Here is a 21,056-nt window from a genome sequence, read left to right on the forward strand (position 1 = left end):
AGTTCTGTTTTTTAAGTGTCACTCGACAGTATTTTTAACTTAGAAATTTGTGTGTTAAGTCTGTTTCTACTTAATTTATTCGTGTAGGAGGGATTTTTTTTTTAGTATTANTATATTTCGTACACGATAACACAAGATGTCCCAAAAGTCAGATAACTGTATTTTAACGCTTATGAATACGAACTGTAAACTGATAGAAACATTACAGAAATACAATTAATTCGATTGTATTTTATCCTTAATTAATCGTAATTAGTTTTCTGACTTTTGGGCCAAGCTGTATTAAAAACAGGGTGACCCAAAAGTCGGTCAACTATTTTAAGTACGTTTAGAATTAGGCATTTCCTTCGAATTTGTTATGAGTGATAACTTCCCACTTTATTATTATTTCATAATTAATAGTTATGGCTTCCTTTTGTCATAAATTTATAATATAAACTCAGTTTAAAATATGCTTATTGTTTTAACGCTACACGAGGATGTTGCGTTAAAACCTAGGGGGTGCCGCCTATGTACGTAGAAAATCCTCTTTTATATAGAAAGCCCCGTTTACCCGGGAGTTTCTATGAAAGACTTGCCCCTATTTGGATGTTAGAAGCGAAGGAAACACGGAAAACTTCACGTGTCCAGCCTATTGGTAGGGCGCGAACCCGCGACCAATTACCAGTGTTTAGTTGTTTTATCCACTCGATCAATGGTGGGTAATATCGCGGACTAAATCCAGTTTCAAAATAATTTATCTTCGAATTAATTATATAATCTTCTGACGTTTGCAAATTTCTTCTTCCAGGTTTTATAAATGCAAGAAATGACAGCTAAAAAAGTCCTGATTGCATTGGGTATTGCTACTATATGAACCTTTTTTTCCTAAATTAAGATACTTTTTTCCCACTTATTTAAGAAAGAATCAATTAATTACTGATGAAATTTCTGTATGAAATTCGTGATTTTTTTTACGAAGATTTACAGTCTGGTTTAGATAATAATTGTTATAATAAATAATAGAGTTTCATTCACTGGAAGGGCATAGAGGAAGTGAAGTTGATAACGGAAGTATGTGAATTCCACGCTTTATACATATGCGTTAATTCATGTAAAATCCTATTTATATATTGATGATATAACCCTGAAATTTATCTATTAATTTTTATATTATTTATATAATAAAACATTGCGTTTTAAGCTGTAATTTATCAACTTTTTCTTCATTTTTTTGGGGTGTAAAATTCGTATAAGACATATATTATCAAATGCAACACCTTAGGAAAGCCTGGCATACCGGAAAATACACTAAATTTGACTTATAAAAATTTTAAAGTAGTATAGTGACAGTTACAAAGATGTTATAGCCCTAAGAGGCTTTTTCTTCTCGATAAATTAATAATAAATTAAAAAACATGAGGCCCTAATTCGGATGTAATCAATCTGTGGACTGTTTAGTTTATGTGTAAATCTGGAATAAATAAAGTAGGACCACGTTTTAATACAAATATTTATCAAATTTACGTTTATAAAAACTATACAAGAATCTAATTTAATTATTTCTGCATTTGCTTGTAATGCTTATTGTGAATAATTTCATAATGTAAGCACTTCTATAAATTAATTTTCTTGTGGAACTGTGTTATGTTTAGNTTTTTTTAATTTTTAATTTCAAACTTTTAAGTGTGTGCGAGGGTATTAAAGTAAGTAATTTCGTACGAAAATGATAAGCGATTCGTAATCGTTATATATAACGCTAATGTGCGGGGGTGTTTTTTTTCCTCTCGTCACGACAATTACGTCATTGTTGTTGTGGTAAAGAAGCATGTGGAGTGGGAGCATGCGCAAAATATACAACGATGAACGTCAATTTTACTTTAAGGCTCAACAGAGGCAAGAACGTAAGGAGGAGTGTGTTTTTATAAACAAACATGTTTATCGAGAAAATATCAAAAAGGTAAATTAAGAAAAAATTAATTCCAAAGTTTTAATTAAGTTTAAAATGTTTTTGTTTAAATAAGCGAATTAAAAAAAAATAAATTTAAATTTGTGAATAAACAGTACAGTTCTGTTTTTTAAGTGTCACTCGACAGTATTTTTAACTTAGAAATTTGTGTGTTAAGTCTGTTTCTACTTAATTTATTCGTGTAGGAGGGATTTTTTTTTTAAGTATTAAAAGATAATTTTATTCTATTTTTTAATGTTTTTAAGTGTTAAAATTCATATATATATTTTTTTATTTTTATGTATAGCAGATANATACATAATAAAAAAATCAATTACATAATAACACATATCACGATAAATTATATTTTAAAATATTTATTGTAACTATATTAAAAAATATATATATATATTATGTTTAATATTCAACACCCGGAATTATCTTATAACAATTTCATTTTACCTTCTCCAATATTAAATTTATAAACGTATTTGTATGTAAATATATACAATAAAACCTGTGTAAACCGGACTGGTACTGTACCGAATATTGCTTCCGTTTTAAACAGGTTTTACAGTATAAAAATATCGTCAAGAATATTTATAAAATATAAAAATTTTAATTCGAAAACAGTAAATTTATTATTTTTAGTTGCGATTTAATTTATTTTTTACATTACATAATCCAGTAAAGTATTATATTATGCCGATTTATATTATTAAAATGTATATTAGACTTACAGACAGATCATTCAACGCACATATTCACATCCTCACCTCTTACACCTACACTTAAAAATATAGTGAGGAACATAAATACGCACGTGAACATACTTAAAACTTATAGATCTGTAATAATTAGAACATATAAAAATCACTGTCAGCGCTCTAAAATTAGTATCACAAATGAAGCCAAAATTTTATTTATGTACATCTATTAATATTGTTCGATAAAGTTAACAGGAAACATTGTAAAATAATAATTTTAGGAAACCAGGAAAAAGTTCCCGTGTTGGGAATTTTTAACGTCACACCCTAAAATTAAAAAAAAAAAAAAAGGAAATTCTGTTATCTAAAGTAATTTCACTTTATTGCCATCCGTCTTAAATTACAGTGAAATATATTTTAACCTTTTATTTAAAGAGAGAACACAGAAAAATATTTAAACATCACTGTAGATAATACTTATCTAAATGACAAATTGAAAAATTGTCGTGTTATTGAAGAGTTCAAGGATCAATTTTTCTCTTTTTTTTGTCAGCCATATTGAAAGTCTATTCTAATAATAACTAGTTTGTTTTATTGTTTTAAAAGTAGCGGTGCCATGTTTCTTTCTTTATAATACAAAAATGACACGCTGTTTTATCAATTGTTACGTAAGCGTCGTGTTCTGTTTAATGCACAAACGAACACGATAAAGTTTGTCACTCTCGTGTACATTATAAAATATATTTTTATTTATAATTTTTAATACATAAAAGTAATAAAGTAGTTTTTTTATTTTACGAAATTCTCATCGAATCGAATTTCTATATCGTTCACACGTATACGATTACAAATAATACTTAAATTATATTTAAACCCGAACAAAATAATCTTTTCAAGTATTATATTTCGATAATGTTTTCTAGATTAAGTATCCAGCTATTTAGAGAACTTAATAGTAATTAAATACAGAAGCATTTTGTTTTTCTTTACATAATTTCTCTAATCTCTAAACTAAATATTAAATCCAAATTAATTTAATTTAATTTTAATAAAATTAATCACGAACCGAATAAGAACTACGTAATAAAAAAAGCCGTAATTAAGCGAAGAAATTAAAAAAAAAAAACAATTTAAAATGACCGTTTTTTCTTTATTTAAATTTTTGAATTTAAAAAAAAAAAAAATAACGGTCGTTTTCAATTTCATAATTATAAATTCCTCCACTAGAGGGAACTCTGATTTCTTTTTATTTTGAATTGAATTAATTGTTTGTTTGTTTATTAATTAAGCGAACGAGATTATGATTTAATTAACAATTTCATCGCTAGATGGTGCGATTTCTAACTATTTATTTATTTATTTTTTTAATTTTTAATTTCAAACTTTTAAGTGTGTGCGAGGGTATTAAAGTAAGTAATTTCGTACGAAAATGATAAGCGATTCGTAATCGTTATATATAACGCTAATGTGCGGGGGTGTTTTTTTTCCTCTCGTCACGACAATTACGTCATTGTTGTTGTGGTAAAGAAGCATGTGGAGTGGGAGCATGCGCAAAATATACAACGATGAACGTCAATTTTACTTTAAGGCTCAACAGAGGCAAGAACGTAAGGAGGAGTGTGTTTTTATAAACAAACATGTTTATCGAGAAAATATCAAAAAGGTAAATTAAGAAAAAATTAATTCCAAAGTTTTAATTAAGTTTAAAATGTTTTTGTTTAAATAAGTGAATTAAAAAAAAAATAAATTTAAATTTGTGAATAAACAGTACAGTTCTGTTTTTTAAGTGTCACTCGACAGTATTTTTAACTTAGAAATTTGTGTGTTAAGTCTGTTTCTACTTAATTTATTCGTGTAGGAGGGATTTTTTTTTTAAGTATTAAAAGATAATTTTATTCTATTTTTTAATGTTTTTAAGTGTTAAAATTCATATATATATTTTTTTNACATAATTAGAAAATCCGTAAATAAGTAATTTAATAAAAATTTTAATTCCTAAATTAAGATACTTTTTTCCCACTTATTTAAGAAAGAATCAATTAATTACTGATGAAATTTCTGTATGAAATTCGTGATTTTTTTTACGAAGATTTACAGTCTGGTTTAGATAATAATTGTTATAATAAATAATAGAGTTTCATTCACTGGAAGGGCATAGAGGAAGTGAAGTTGATAACGGAAGTATGTGAATTCCACGCTTTATACATATGCGTTAATTCATGTAAAATCCTATTTATATATTGATGATATAACCCTGAAATTTATCTATTAATTTTTATATTATTTATATAATAAAACATTGCGTTTTAAGCTGTAATTTATCAACTTTTTCTTCATTTTTTTGGGGTGTAAAATTCGTATAAGACATATATTATCAAATGCAACACCTTAGGAAAGCCTGGCATACCGGAAAATACACTAAATTTGACTTATAAAAATTTTAAAGTAGTATAGTGACAGTTACAAAGATGTTATAGCCCTAAGAGGCTTTTTCTTCTCGATAAATTAATAATAAATTAAAAAACATGAGGCCCTAATTCGGATGTAATCAATCTGTGGACTGTTTAGTTTATGTGTAAATCTGGAATAAATAAAGTAGGACCACGTTTTAATACAAATATTTATCAAATTTACGTTTATAAAAACTATACAAGAATCTAATTTAATTATTTCTGCATATGTAAATTCTATATAATATGTCAGTTCTTTTAATAGCGTTGATGGAATTACATTAATTATACAACCCCCTACCTTAGCTTTCTCTTCAACATATTTTTATAATGAAATTATTTTAAAATAATAATAATAATGATAAAGTCTATAAAACTTAAGAGATTTTTCATTAGTTGAGTAAACAAATTACCATTATTCCATCGATTAGAATCGCATCGATGACACGTTTAAGGCCTTTATAGGGTCAGTTAGAGGCGAAACCTTCAAACTGTTCTACTTTTCTAGTAGAAAATAACATATAAAAAAAAAACGTAAATTGTGAAAAAGTAGAGGCATTTCAACACTTAATTTCTATTGATAAACGGATGAATGATTTCTTCCCTTATTCATTATTAAAACCGGTATCGATCTGGCCACTTACAACAATAAAAAAAAACAATAATAATAATAATAATAATAAAACAGTGACAAGGCATTAATTTATACGAGTGGGTATTGTGATATACACCGCTCTATTCACATCTGCATACGAATAATAGCCCATTGTATATCGCATATATCCATTCACACGTATGAATATGACCCATTTTCTCGTTTTCTGTGTGTCTAGTTTCCAGTAGAGAGGCTTTAACTAAACATTTTTATGAGAAAAAGAGAGAGAGAGAGAACCGATAATTAATTAATAATCGGGTTTATTCCGTATGACACATAAATCATTACGAAGACTCAATCACGTAAAAAGTATTTAAAGAATTGATGTGTCTCGGAGTCGTTTGCGTCATAGAGATATGAAATATTAATAAAAGAGAAAAAAAGGGGAGAAGGCTTAGTACTTTGAACAGGTGATGTCGTCCCCTTTGTTAAATATCTACATTAACGATAGCGAGAATGTTATCGATCCTAATCAGTAGGAGACTCGAGAGCTCACTTGTCTAACCAATTAAAAATGATAAAAGTTTAATGTAATTATGTTAATGAATCTATTTTTAGGGGGAGAAGCCATTGAAAGACTTAATTTCTGCTATTAGCAGGCGTGTTTAGTGCACCCTTTTACGTTGACGTTTCGATAGAAAGGTACCTCTTGAGTGGAGGATCCTGCATCCAATTCCTAAATTTGAGTAATTGACTTTTTTTTTTCTTCTTTCAAAGCAAAATAAATAAAATTGGAATTTTCTAACGCATCATTCATTAAAATACTTTCAAAACATGCTTGTAATTATCATCAGAACTATTGTCTATTGTTAATTTTGTCATTTTTGCATCGTAAACAGTATTTTTCTTATCGTTTTAACTTGTAATTTATGCTTAACTCGTACCAAATTTTCGTTTTTACGAACTGATGATACGCTTTTATAATACTGTTTGCATTGCACTTCTCTCCTACCCTTTACCCTTGAAATAATCTTTACATATAAACAAAATCATAAACGCGAGCGCCATTTTGGAAAATAATTTATGCTTAATAAGTAAGAAAATTAAGCAGAAATTCCCTATTAATAAACAATATTTCGCTGTTGTTAATAACAATATCAAATTAAAATATATATATATTTCGTACACGATAACACAAGATGTCCCAAAAGTCAGATAACTGTATTTTAACGCTTATGAATACGAACTGTAAACTGATAGAAACATTACAGAAATACAATTAATTCGATTGTATTTTATCCTTAATTAATCGTAATTAGTTTTCTGACTTTTGGGCCAAGCTGTATTAAAAACAGGGTGACCCAAAAGTCGGTCAACTATTTTAAGTACGTTTAGAATTAGGCATTTCCTTCGAATTTGTTATGAGTGATAACTTCCCACTTTATTATTATTTCATAATTAATAGTTATGGCTTCCTTTTGTCATAAATTTATAATATAAACTCAGTTTAAAATATGCTTATTGTTTTAACGCTACACGAGGATGTTGCGTTAAAACCTAGGGGGTGCCGCCTATGTACGTAGAAAATCCTCTTTTATATAGAAAGCCCCGTTTACCCGGGAGTTTCTATGAAAGACTTGCCCCTATTTGGATGTTAGAAGCGAAGGAAACACGGAAAACTTCACGTGTCCAGCCTATTGGTAGGGCGCGAACCCGCGACCAATTACCAGTGTTTAGTGGTTTTATCCACTCGATCAATGGTGGGTAATATCGCGGACTAAATCCAGTTTCAAAATAATTTATCTTCGAATTAATTATATAATCTTCTGACGTTTGCAAATTTCTTCTTCCAGGTTTTATAAATGCAAGAAATGACAGCTAAAAAAGTCCTGATTGCATTGGGTATTGCTACTATATGTACCATTTTCATCTTAAATAATGAGATTAACTGGAAATCGGTGAATAATTACAGCGTCGTATACTCCAATTATAATATAGACGAGGAGGAACCATTTCCAGATCCTAAACAGTCCTGCAAACTTCCAAGAATTCATCCGTTCGATGAGTCCATCCTTCGATATCTGCAGGACTCTAAACCTATTTACTGCAAAGTCAGACAGGATCCTTTGACTTATGTTAACGATTCGGGTTTTTTGGTCTTTAACAAGAGTCATGTTCGAGGTTCTTCACCGCCTAATTGTGATTTTAAATACATAATTAGAAAATCCGACGATGTAGTGATCTATACCGATTCTCAAAGCCTTCCATTGGAGGGTGTCATCTTGCAACACGATTTTGTAATTGTCTCGTGCTATAATTTCGCTGGAATTTCTTATTATACTAACTATCACGCTCATATCCACAGGATAGCATTGAAAAAAGTGGAGGATAAAAGAAAAAGATATAATGTCATGCTCTTAGGAATCGATTCATTGTCTAGACTCGCCTTTATAAGGCAACTACCAAAAACTTATAATTATTTAACGAAAGTTATGGGTACTCATGTCCTTAGAGGTATGACTAAAATCGGTGACAATACTTTTCCTAATTTGATAGCTCTCCTAACAGGGAAATTTCCAGAAGAGCTAGCCTTGCCCGAAGACAAAACCTACGATCAGTGGCCTTGCATATGGAAGGATTTCTCCAAAGAAGGATATGCTACGATGTTCGTAGAAGATCGTCCAGATATTAGCCTTTTTAATTATATGAGAAAGGGTTTCCATACTCAACCTACTAATCATTACTTTCGTCCATTTATGATGTCCTTAGAAGATTCAAAAGTTCATCGTTTTAGTTCGCATTTATGCTTCGGCGAGACGCCTAAGCATTTACTTCTTTTGAATTACGCTGACAAGTTTATTAAGAACTATAACTCTTACAGGCCCTATTTTGGCTTTATATTTTTCGTGGAGTTGAGCCACGATTACGTCAGCCAAGTCAGCATAGCTGACGATGACTTAACAAAATGGCTTCGAGACAAGTACGAGAATGACTATCTAAATGACACTATTTTTATCTTATTTTCCGACCACGGTCATCGTTTCGATTCGATAAGGACCACTTTGGTAGGCAGAATCGAAGAAAGGATGCCATTTTTCTCTATATACGTTCCTCCCTCGCTAGTAAGGGAAAATCCACAAATTATGCAAACTCTGGATACCAATACGGGACGTTTGACCACCCCTTTTGATACTTATTACACTTTAATGGATGTTTTGAGACACAATACGGGATCCAAATTAGGATCTACAAGTTCTTCGCGTGGCACAACTTTATTTGGGACTATCTCCTCCGACAGGACGTGTCCTCAAGCTGGCATATCGGAACATTATTGCACTTGCGAAGTCGAAACTACTTTATCTTTATCGGATCCTAAATGCCAAACGGCGAGTACCCTTGTAGTGGATGCCATCAACCATCTTATCTTGGATGAATTTAGCAACAATTCAATTTGTATCAAACTGAACTTTTCCAAACTTCACAGGTGTGAAGAATCCTTGCCGAACAATAAAGTTTTAACGAATTCGCGAGTATATTTTGGTAATTTAATTAGCGACGAAGTGGCTAAAGAAGTGACTTCCAAGTTAAGGATACTCGTTGAAGTGATGCCAAGTGGAGGGCTCTTCGAAGCCACGGTTTTATATTCCAACGATCACGGGACTTATAACGTTATAAACGATATAAGCCGCGTAAATAAGTATGGAAATCAATCGTCTTGCATCGTCGATCCTGTTCTTCGTAAATATTGCTATTGCAACAAGTAATTGTGATAATGTTTAACAATTTTCACTGCCAGAAAAAAACAAGGAATTTTTTAATTTTCGTGTGTATATTTTGTAGAAGAAGAAGAAAAAAAAATTACATATTTTTCCATTAAATTATTACACTTCAAAAGCTTTGAATGTGCCTAAACCATGGACCAATTTGTCTAAAACTAGGACCAAAGTATGAATACCAAGCTGATTTTATTTTTACAACTTGTCTATTTAAAGTTAGTTCGTGGTCCATTTTTTGAGCAAGCTGTACCGTAACAGTATTAAAAAAAATGACAGCAGTATCTAATGGTGCTAAGTTAAATAAAATGCTTATGTTTATTAATAGTTGTTAATGAATGTGTTAATCAATAGTTCAAAATGTGGGCGGTGTCGCCTCCAGTGTGGATTATCTAAGTAGGCGATATGAAAGTAGGCAGTTGGAGGTGACGTTTTTCACTTATGACTGATCAGTTTTATTCAATAACAAATTTTAATTAAATATGATGTTAATTGTTTTCCTTAATGATTCGTGTAAACTTATATTCTAAAAAAATACGTTGGAGTAAGGGGCTCTAGAATGGAATTTATGGAACCACTCAAGCAAGGTCTTTCTTACATTTGTACTCTAAGGATAAAAATTTATTTAATTTATAGAAACTTAAGGTCTTAAATTACTACTATCGATTCCCTCGATCAAGTTTGGAACACGTACACAAAACCATTATAGACTTAGATGTATAATTCGTGAGTAACAAAATTAATACGTGTAAAGTCTGTTGTTAAAAATACAATTTTTCAAGATATAAAAGAAGTTTTTTTATAAATTAAGATTTTGTAAATAAATTTTACAGCAATAATAATACAAATTAGGAAATAATGTGTTTATATGACGAAATACTTTAACTGATTATTAAGGATAAATTGTTAATGGTGGCAATAATGCATTTGCGTAATAATAATATATTAACATATGACAAAGAACAAGATGAATTCTTACATAAATGTCATTTATTTCACAATATTTTATCATATTATAATGATTGATGCACACGCATTAGTACAGAATCGAAAGCAATTCTTGACGAGTAAGTAGTTTCTTGAGATTTTAATTGTTAAATTTCTATAATTTCTGAAATATCTTGATGTTCTCAATTTGTTAAACATTCTAAAACCTTCAGACGATCTACAAATACCCATAAAAGTCAATGCAAAGACCGAATCCATCATGGTCGATGGCAAAATGTATAGAGTTATGGATACCGATCTTCCTAAATCTATAATTAATTTGTATAAAAAATTACGCTTAGAAATAAGAGAAAGTAATCGAATTTGGAAGAAAATAAAGCGAGAGAAACTGTATAAAACATTTAAAGATTTATTAAAGTACAAAATTGGACCTTTTGTAGAGGAAGCAATAGAAAAAGAGCGGCTCCGATTCCTCCGTAAGCGCGAATTTTTCAGCAATCTTCATCGAAATCCTCAATTTTGGGACGAACTAGACAACGATGTAGTGTCTCAATTCGAAGATAAATCGATTAGAAATAAAACAAACTCTAATAAGCCCATAAATATTGTGTTGATTTCAGTTGCAGTGGCAATTTTCATGGCTATGGTCACTGCTTGGTTAATACTAAAGAGAAATGGCAATCCTCATAAATTCTACTCAGTCTCTACCTGCGCTGTCGACCAGAAGAATATAATTACAACGAAACCTAAAATGCAGACAGATAACTTGACTAAATTCCCAAAAAATACGAAGAAACCAGAGCAGCCGAAGATACAAAAATTCGATTTAGTAAAGAAGGATGAAGTACCGAAGAAGACGACGGCATTTTTATCTTCGGATAAAATATCAAAAAAAACGAAATATGAATCAATCGCCAACAAGAACGACAATGGCGACGATAATACCTCTAGCGACGACAATAATTTTTATAGTTTTAGAAGAACTCCGAGCACTTTTTCCTTGGATCGAATCGTCAACGAAGCGGGAATGAAACTTAGAGATAGTAATTTTACGTTTACTCATCAGATGTCGACACGTGTATATTAATATCCGAAGAATTATTTATTTTATTTTTATTTATTTATATTTTAACAATTACAGTGAATAATTCGATAATTCTGTAAATCGTAACGCCAATTNTATCAATTGTTACGTAAGCGTCGTGTTCTGTTTAATGCACAAACGAACACGATAAAGTTTGTCACTCTCGTGTACATTATAAAATATATTTTTATTTATTAAGTAGAATTCTTTAAAATAAAACAAGTATTAGGCCGAACTCGTTAAAGTTTTGCATCTACACGCATCGACGTTATAGTTTCAAGCGTGGTAATTTGTCTGCGTTACATTAACAATTTCTAAAAACTTAAATTGTGTAATAACTAATGTTAAAAATATTCTAGCATGATTTACTATTATTTTTATTTAGAACAGTCGAAGAAATATTGTTTTATGTGCATAAAATGGCATAGAAAATGCACTTTTATGCACATAATTCGGTACATAAAAGTGACTGAAGAAAGACCAACTGAAAAGTCATTAAAATATAATTTAAATTCTGATTTATTTGAGGAATATTTCATTGAATTTACTACATCATTATCTAAATTAGGTAAGAAAAATAAACATATTCAGATATTTTTAAACCGGGTCTAACAAATCCAAAGATTCCATACAGCATGTAGCATAATCGTGATTACTACAGCAATTTAAATACACAATGATTATTAACTTTCCTTATTTAGATAGGTTTATGAATAATCTAAATGTACAATACATAATAAAAAATCAATTACATAATAACACATATCACGATAAATTATATTTTAAAATATTTATTGTAACTATATTAAAAAATATATATATATATTTCGTACACGATAACACAAGATGTCCCAAAAGTCAGATAACTGTATTTTAACGCTTATGAATACGAACTGTAAACTGATAGAAACATTACAGAAATACAATTAATTCGATTGTATTTTATCCTTAATTAATCGTAATTAGTTTTCTGACTTTTGGGCCAAGCTGTATTAAAAACAGGGTGACCCAAAAGTCGGTCAACTATTTTAAGTACGTTTAGAATTAGGCATTTCCTTCGAATTTGTTATGAGTGATAACTTCCCACTTTATTATTATTTCATAATTAATAGTTATGGCTTCCTTTTGTCATAAATTTATAATATAAACTCAGTTTAAAATATGCTTATTGTTTTAACGCTACACGAGGATGTTGCGTTAAAACCTAGGGGGTGCCGCCTATGTACGTAGAAAATCCTCTTTTATATAGAAAGCCCCGTTTACCCGGGAGTTTCTATGAAAGACTTGCCCCTATTTGGATGTTAGAAGCGAAGGAAACACGGAAAACTTCACGTGTCCAGCCTATTGGTAGGGCCCGAACCCGCGACCAATTACCAGTGTTTAGTTGTTTTATCCACTCGATCAATGGTGGGTAATATCGCGGACTAAATCCAGTTTCAAAATAATTTATCTTCGAATTAATTATATAATCTTCTGACGTTTGCAAATTTCTTCTTCCAGGTTTTATAAATGCAAGAAATGACAGCTAAAAAAGTCCTGATTGCATTGGGTATTGCTACTATATGTACCATTTTCATCTTAAATAATGAGATTAACTGGAAATCGGTGAATAATTACAGCGTCGTATACTCCAATTATAATATAGACGAGGAGGAACCATTTCCAGATCCTAAACAGTCCTGCAAACTTCCAAGAATTCATCCGTTCGATGAGTCCATCCTTCGATATCTGCAGGACTCTAAACCTATTTACTGCAAAGTCAGACAGGATCCTTTGACTTATGTTAACGATTCGGGTTTTTTGGTCTTTAACAAGAGTCATGTTCGAGGTTCTTCACCGCCTAATTGTGATTTTAAATACATAATTAGAAAATCCGACGATGTAGTGATCTATACCGATTCTCAAAGCCTTCCATTGGAGGGTGTCATCTTGCAACACGATTTTGTAATTGTCTCGTGCTATAATTTCGCTGGAATTTCTTATTATACTAACTATCACGCTCATATCCACAGGATAGCATTGAAAAAAGTGGAGGATAAAAGAAAAAGATATAATGTCATGCTCTTAGGAATCGATTCATTGTCTAGACTCGCCTTTATAAGGCAACTACCAAAAACTTATAATTATTTAACGAAAGTTATGGGTACTCATGTCCTTAGAGGTATGACTAAAATCGGTGACAATACTTTTCCTAATTTGATAGCTCTCCTAACAGGGAAATTTCCAGAAGAGCTAGCCTTGCCCGAAGACAAAACCTACGATCAGTGGCCTTGCATATGGAAGGATTTCTCCAAAGAAGGATATGCTACGATGTTCGTAGAAGATCGTCCAGATATTAGCCTTTTTAATTATATGAGAAAGGGTTTCCATACTCAACCTACTAATCATTACTTTCGTCCATTTATGATGTCCTTAGAAGATTCAAAAGTTCATCGTTTTAGTTCGCATTTATGCTTCGGCGAGACGCCTAAGCATTTACTTCTTTTGAATTACGCTGACAAGTTTATTAAGAACTATAACTCTTACAGGCCCTATTTTGGCTTTATATTTTTCGTGGAGTTGAGCCACGATTACGTCAGCCAAGTCAGCATAGCTGACGATGACTTAACAAAATGGCTTCGAGACAAGTACGAGAATGACTATCTNTGTAAAGGGTGCGGTCTAAAACACTAATAGTTGCTAGGCAACGGAAGACGATGAAGGTTTCCATAGCAACGCCGTTACGTAGCATTTGTAGGTCAGCCGAAGCTGAGCGTTGCAATGTGTGAAATGCTTATTCGACTTTTATAAATTATTATCGTCGTTACGGGGACAAGTAACTTTATAAGGGGAAGAAATCTTTAACAGATTGTAAAATTGAGGGCTTATAAATCATAGATTTTAAAGCGGATTCACCGAATTACTCTTTAAAAAAATTTAAAAAATTAAAAAAAAAAAAATATGTATGGTACAAATGCATTTTAGGTGACTCCATTTTGTTGTCTTACAAGAATTCGTCATTGATATATTTGAAATTTAGAAAGTTTGTACGGAGCGGAGAAGAGTATAAAGAAGTTGAGATTTTGTATTTGTGTTTCTAATCAATCTAGATGATAGAAAAAGAGAATAAGAGAGAGAGAGAGAGATGATTCCGCCCCCACTTTTGGCATCCAGTTCCGAAAATACCATCCACATCGATTGCTTGTTGTCATGGCGGTATGGTCGGTAGAGAGAAAACTCAGTTTTGTATTTAAAGGGCAACTTACTTTATGTGGGCGATTCGGAAACTACACTCCTTTAAAAACAAAAAAAAATCAAAAGAAAGAAAAAACGGGGGAGGTGTAACAATCTAGGAAATAACAGAAGAAAGAAAAATAGGATTTTTATCTCAATCTACCATAGAATCGCTCGCTTTTTTAAACGTTACTAGGCGATTCATTGCTTCCAAACTAAATTTGAATAGTATCTACGATACGTGCACGCTTTATACAAACAAAATATATTAAACTACAGATAAGATATATATAAAGTCGAACATAAAAAAAAAAAAGATCTTTAGGCATTCATCGTACATTAGGTTTTAGTAATCGATAAACTCCGCAAGTACCGGAAGTGAAGCGGGCCTTTACGATCGACATTTCAGAAATCTCATAACTCAGTTATCCTCGGAGCACCTTTTCTTTGATAGCAAACTATCGACCTTGACCGGATCGCCATAACATAGAAAATGCATAAAAAAAAAGTACACACACACACACACACACACATATATATATATATATATATATATATGTTATGGGTGATACTAACATTTACGATCGAAGTACAGGTAGCCATTTTGTAACCTTATATAGGCTTTTATAAACGTGTTTAGTTCCTTTAAACCGTTTTCTATTGTTCCTATTGAGTTAATTGAAGTTCTAATCCGAATAACTTCAATTAAAATTGTAATATAATACATAAAAGACGCGAGAAACGTGTTGTATAATAATTTTCAATAAATTAATAACAACCCCTTTCGATTCTTCTCTATAAAAATACGCGAAACGATTTAAAAGCGCCGATTTTATTCTTATACAGTAAAAGGTAGACGATTTAGCCGTGTTATTTTTAAATTGTTCGGATGTTACACTCAATTTTTTTTTTTAAATAAAACGTTAAATAAACAAGATAACTTTGGTTTTTTTTTTCGGTAGAAATCCCGATTCGGCCATTACATTTCCGTCACAAACTACAATTAATGCTTTTCCATTCATAATTATGCACTTCCATCTGGTGGCAATTATCTTGCGAAATATCATTAATATTTGTCATATAAATTTACATTTCAGAGATAAAACACTAAATGCTCTTTAAATATCAGTTATTTATAGTATTTAAAATATAATTTTTTAACTTTAAAATAATGTTTAAACGTGCGTTTAATTTAAAATATATATATATATAAATANAAATTGGTCTTAGATCGATCAAACCGATCGATATATAAATAGGAATCTTATCGAATTCAAACACGCTGATTACTCAAACGGAAGAAAGTTCGTTTTAAAATTCCATTTTTATCGTTAGAGGAAAGTGCATTAGTTTTTTCCCCCTTAAAAAAATAATAATAAATTGCGTACGGGAAAAGTTTCTTTTTTTTAAAAAAAAAAAAGATGCATTTTTAATGGTTGTCGAATATAAATGTGGCAAGTGAGTATCGCTTTGCCAAAGGTTTTGTTTTTGGTTTTCCACTCGCTAGGCTTATCTTATCAATTTGCATTCCGTATGCCAAGAGAAGAGCGACAAAATGATTCGATGCTGGCATTATTTACGTCATTCTGTCACGTTGTAGATCTGGCTTTTATCCTTTGAAACTCCGTGGACCGCTTCTCATATTGTGACAAGGGTTGAGTCTTAACCTCTTCATCCTCTCATCTTTCTACTTCGCTCGTAAGCCATTTTGTCTTGCCATTCATCTCCTCGATCCGCCCCGAGCTATTTAATCACTGTATTTCTTGGCTACTTAGCATCGTAAACTCTAACAATATATATATATAGAGAAAGCCCCGTGTTTTATGTTTATCGTCATATACCACCGATAACTGTTTGACCTTTAATCTTCGGTCTCTATCTACACGCCCCCTTTTGATTGTTACGAGGTCGCGCTTACGTCATTCGGCACAGTTATCTGTTTTTCTTAATTATTGCGTTTGTTTACTGTGTTTTGTAACTGTTGTAACAACACAGCATTCGGGAATAACGAAAGATAAATTCAAAATTTCATTCTCCATACTTGGATAGTTACGTCCGTGTTACTCGGTGGTCGTTGGCGTGACGTCAGCCGTCGGCTGATCCTATTGGATGTTCGCCAAGTGTCTTGTTGTGATGTCATTAACGCTGTATAAATACACGTGTATATTTTTACACGCTGACAAAGTATAGGGGGCGTAAATTATTTTACGAAATCTCCGAAACTTAATTTTAGACTTACGAAAGGTTATCAATACGAGCGGCCGTCATTATAAAAGTATTTTCTCTTTTTGGATGATATACCTGTGTTTGGCATCTTTCCCTATTCCCCTATACGGAGTGGCACGGCAACGAGCACGTGACCGTCTTCTTTCTCAACCGTGACGTGTAATTGACGTCATATGTTTTAATTCATATCAATCCCGCATTGTCGTAAGTGATATCGCATGACCGGATTGCTTGATAATTTTATTTAAATATTAGTCCAAAAAACAAACAAATTAATGTGTATATATATATATATATATATATATATATATATATGTTATGGGTGATACTAACATTTACGATCGAAGTACAGGTAGCCATTTTGTAACCTTATATAGGCTTTTATAAACGTGTTTAGTTCCTTTAAACCGTTTTCTATTGTTCCTATTGAGTTAATTGAAGTTCTAATCCGAATAACTTCAATTAAAATTGTAATATAATACATAAAAGACGCGAGAAACGTGTTGTATAATAATTTTCAATAAATTAATAACAACCCCTTTCGATTCTTCTCTATAAAAATACGCGAAACGATTTAAAAGCGCCGATTTTATTCTTATACAGTAAAAGGTAGACGATTTAGCCGTGTTATTTTTAAATTGTTCGGATGTTACACTCAATTTTTTTTTTTAAATAAAACGTTAAATAAACAAGATAACTTTGGTTTTTTTTTTCGGTAGAAATCCCGATTCGGCCATTACATTTCCGTCACAAACTACAATTAATGCTTTTCCATTCATAATTATGCACTTCCATCTGGTGGCAATTATCTTGCGAAATATCATTAATATTTGTCATATAAATTTACATTTCAGAGATAAAACACTAAATGCTCTTTAAATATCAGTTATTTATAGTATTTAAAATATAATTTTTTAACTTTAAAATAATGTTTAAACGTGCGTTTAATTTAAAATATATATATATATAAATATAATAATTTTATATTAGAAAATAAGTAATGAGTCCGCATCGTACAGTTGAAGCAATTGAGTGTGGATGATAGATGCAACCTAAGAGGCGAAAAATCCCTAAATATGGAATATTAATCCCTAAAGATTTAAAAAGGCGGATCGAAACAGGTAAAATTTCTCAAATTTAATGAATTATTATTATTTTTTTTTAGTTTAAAACAAATTTAATAATGGTTAGTTAATTAATGGCGGAATATTTTCCTTTGGCATAAAATTTTATAACAAATTCTTGGTTCGATTTATGTGCCAGGTAATTTTTCAGCTTGACGTATGCATCATTTATATGGAAGTAAAATATAAAAGTAAAAAGAAAAAGAAAAAAAAAATCCCTAAAAAATCAAACCCCCGATACTGTAGACGTATTACGCGATATATCAGCTTATTGCGACATAAATATAATTTAAAATAAAAGAAATTATTACAATGTTTTCCCTTAGGAACTTTTCTGCATGGTCACCTCCGAATCTCAACCGTAAATATTGAATTTAATTTATAGTTTAAAAAAAAAAACTTTATAAGCTGAGAAAATAATACTGTATATAAGTTATTTATATTATTTAAAAGTCGAATTTAAATAATTTAATAATATCAAATATGTAGAAAATATAAAGCTTTATTATTATTATTGTTATTATTTTCTCTACTTTAAGAAACATTTTATATTCATATCATAAGAAAGAAACCAGTTACTAAGTGGCATAATAATAATAATAATATAATTTTTTATTATTATATGAAGAATACAATTGTAAATAAACTACATAAATTGTATAAAATTTTATGAAAATTGCCATTATTTACTTTATATTTCTTCTTATTTGTCTATTTGGAAACAGGATTTAAACTTTGAAAATTGATGGATTTTCGTGATGTAGAAGAATTTACTTTCATCCCATATTTAGTCCTATATGGGATGAAAGAAACAAAAAAAAAAAAAAATGGCCGTGGGAAAAAATCCTGCTAAAGAGTGTTGAAATTGGAAAAATATAAAATAAAAAAAAAACTGTGGTCCTAATTATAAGACGGGGAATCGTATATGACAAATCTCTATAAAGATATAAACCGAAAATAAGCTAAGAGAAGAAGAAATTTTGACAGATCGTGACACGTGCTGAATTTCGCGTGAGGACAGCAACAGCACGATTTCTGTCAATCAAATTATAATGAGATATAGGCGTGTAAGCACGTTTAAACGTCTGAGCAAACGTTATATTTGTAAAGAAAATTACAGGGGAGGGGGGGGAAAGCGCGTCATGTAACGTAAGCAAACGTTGAAACAACCTATTTAAAGCGTACAGCCTGTATATATGGAACAAAATAGATTTCTACAATTACGTTTATGGCCCATCAAGTTTTATAATGATACAAGAGGCTAGTTAATATTTACAAGTGTTGGCTTTCAATAATTGATGAGAGAAAGAGACAGAGCCATTATCGATAACGTTTAGTTTGATCCGAACGTTATAAAATTCAATTAAAAACCAATGAGTGGGAGGGGGGTCAAGAAACTTCGCTTAGGAGAGAGAGGGGGACTTAAACATAATATGGCAACGAAAACAATTCAATTCAAACAAGCTATTTGGAAAACTTTGTAAGTTATGTGTATTCAGAATGGTACAAAATGGCGAAATCAATGACAGAATGGATGGAGGTTTCTTTTTTGCTTGGTTGCAATTCCATTAACTTATATGGCACAGAAGCAATAAGGAACGTTATCCTAACTCCATTAATAAATACTTTTAAAGTTTTAATAACAATTAATTTCGTGTGAAAGTATTTACCCGAACTTTACTGAAAAATCCTTTATATAAAACACTAAATAACAATTAAAATATTACACTTTTTCCTTTCTTCTATACAATTTAATTACATTTGGAGTATTGATATAATTCATTTGCCTTTTTTTTTTTTTAAGAAAGTAAGACGAATTTTTATTATTTTCTTTTAAAAGATTTTTATACACAACCCGACATTTTTATTTCTACCAATCAAAGAATAATATCTCACGTGCAGTGACGATTTTTAAAATTACCGTTACTATAGTAACAGCGTGACAGCTGTCAAGGACATGAGTTCGCATTTCTTATTTTACGTTATTTTATTTGTTTATTTATTTATTTAAATTTCCTTTTTTTTTTTTAAGAAAGTAAGACGAATTTTTATTATTTTCTTTTAAAAGATTTTTATACACAACCCGACATTTTTATTTCTACCAATCAAAGAATAATATCTCACGTGCAGTGACGATTTTTAAAATTACCGTTACTATAGTAACAGCGTGACAGCTGTCAAGGACATGAGTTCGCATTTCTTATTTTACGTTATTTTATTTGTTTATTTATTTATTTAAATTTAACACAAATATAAATTTATTTTTAAGAGCTTGTAATCGCTTGTATGTTTTTTTTTAAAGCTGTCAATAAATATAGTGTTGCCAGATTAAATTTTTTTTAAAAAAATATATTAAATTAATAAAAGAGCGTATAAAATACTTACTAAACGTTAATATTACATAATATATTTTACAAAATATTCTTATCTGTTGATAAAATTATTAAGAGTATTTAATCTTTTATCGTTCTTCCCTCGTACGTTCGGTGACGTCAAGCACGTGACTGATTTGTTATGGAGTGACGTCATTAGGCAGACGAACACCTGTTACTTAAATAAACAAAAAACAGAACAAAACCTACGTCTTTTTACGAGATTATGTGTCATGTTTCGAACATTTTTTTTAAAAATCGCCGGTTACTTTTCCATCCATTTTTTTTATATTATTATTATAAACTCATCAATAATTTATATTTAATCGTTTCCTATTTAAAGTATACGTCAATGAACCGAAACTGTTACGTCACTGATCGTGTACACAAAATTCCTGACGTGTAGGGGAGGTCACGTGAACGGAATAGATAATTGACGTCACATATTCTCAAGGTCTAGACCTTGGACATTAGTACAGGATGTTTTCGGTAAAAACTCTTTTATCATGTTATTTAATTGTATATGACGTGAATAATACTGGTATAAAAGTGATATTATATATACTGTACGTTTTGTATACGTTGGCGTACAGTACAGTACGTCACATGTCAAGGATTTAGGTAAAAACTAATAAAA

General features: G+C 30.5%; 2 protein-coding genes across 2 annotated transcripts; both read left to right on the top strand.

Annotated features, from left to right (window-relative positions):
• Positions 1 to 3,904: 3,904 nt before the first annotated feature.
• On the top strand, positions 3,905 to 11,296 carry LOC111629573. Its single transcript, XM_023373485.1, has 3 exons — positions 3,905 to 4,297; positions 7,533 to 10,519; positions 10,613 to 11,296. Exon 2 carries the CDS (start codon positions 7,542 to 7,544, stop codon positions 9,441 to 9,443), a length of 1,902 nt encoding a protein of 633 aa, XP_023229253.1. The 5' UTR covers positions 3,905 to 4,297; positions 7,533 to 7,541; the 3' UTR covers positions 9,444 to 10,519; positions 10,613 to 11,296.
• A 582-nt stretch (positions 11,297 to 11,878) lies between these two features.
• Positions 11,879 to 14,157, top strand: LOC111629603. The gene is made up of 2 exons (XM_023373502.1): positions 11,879 to 12,052; positions 12,985 to 14,157. Exon 2 carries the CDS (start codon positions 12,994 to 12,996, stop codon positions 14,155 to 14,157), a length of 1,164 nt encoding a protein of 387 aa, XP_023229270.1. The 5' UTR covers positions 11,879 to 12,052; positions 12,985 to 12,993.
• The last annotated feature ends 6,899 nt before the right edge of the window (positions 14,158 to 21,056 follow it).

This window comes from Centruroides sculpturatus, unplaced genomic scaffold, assembly GCF_000671375.1.
Source record: "Centruroides sculpturatus isolate CEXI.00-Female unplaced genomic scaffold, Cexi_2.0 scaffold652, whole genome shotgun sequence".
Lineage (NCBI taxonomy): Eukaryota > Metazoa > Arthropoda > Arachnida > Scorpiones > Buthidae > Centruroides > Centruroides sculpturatus.

What these genes read in the sequence shown, in the direction of transcription:
- LOC111629573 (XM_023373485.1), top strand. Translation starts at nt 7,542, where the DNA reads ATGCAAGAAATGACAGCTAAAAAAGTCCTGATTGCATTGGGTATTGCT.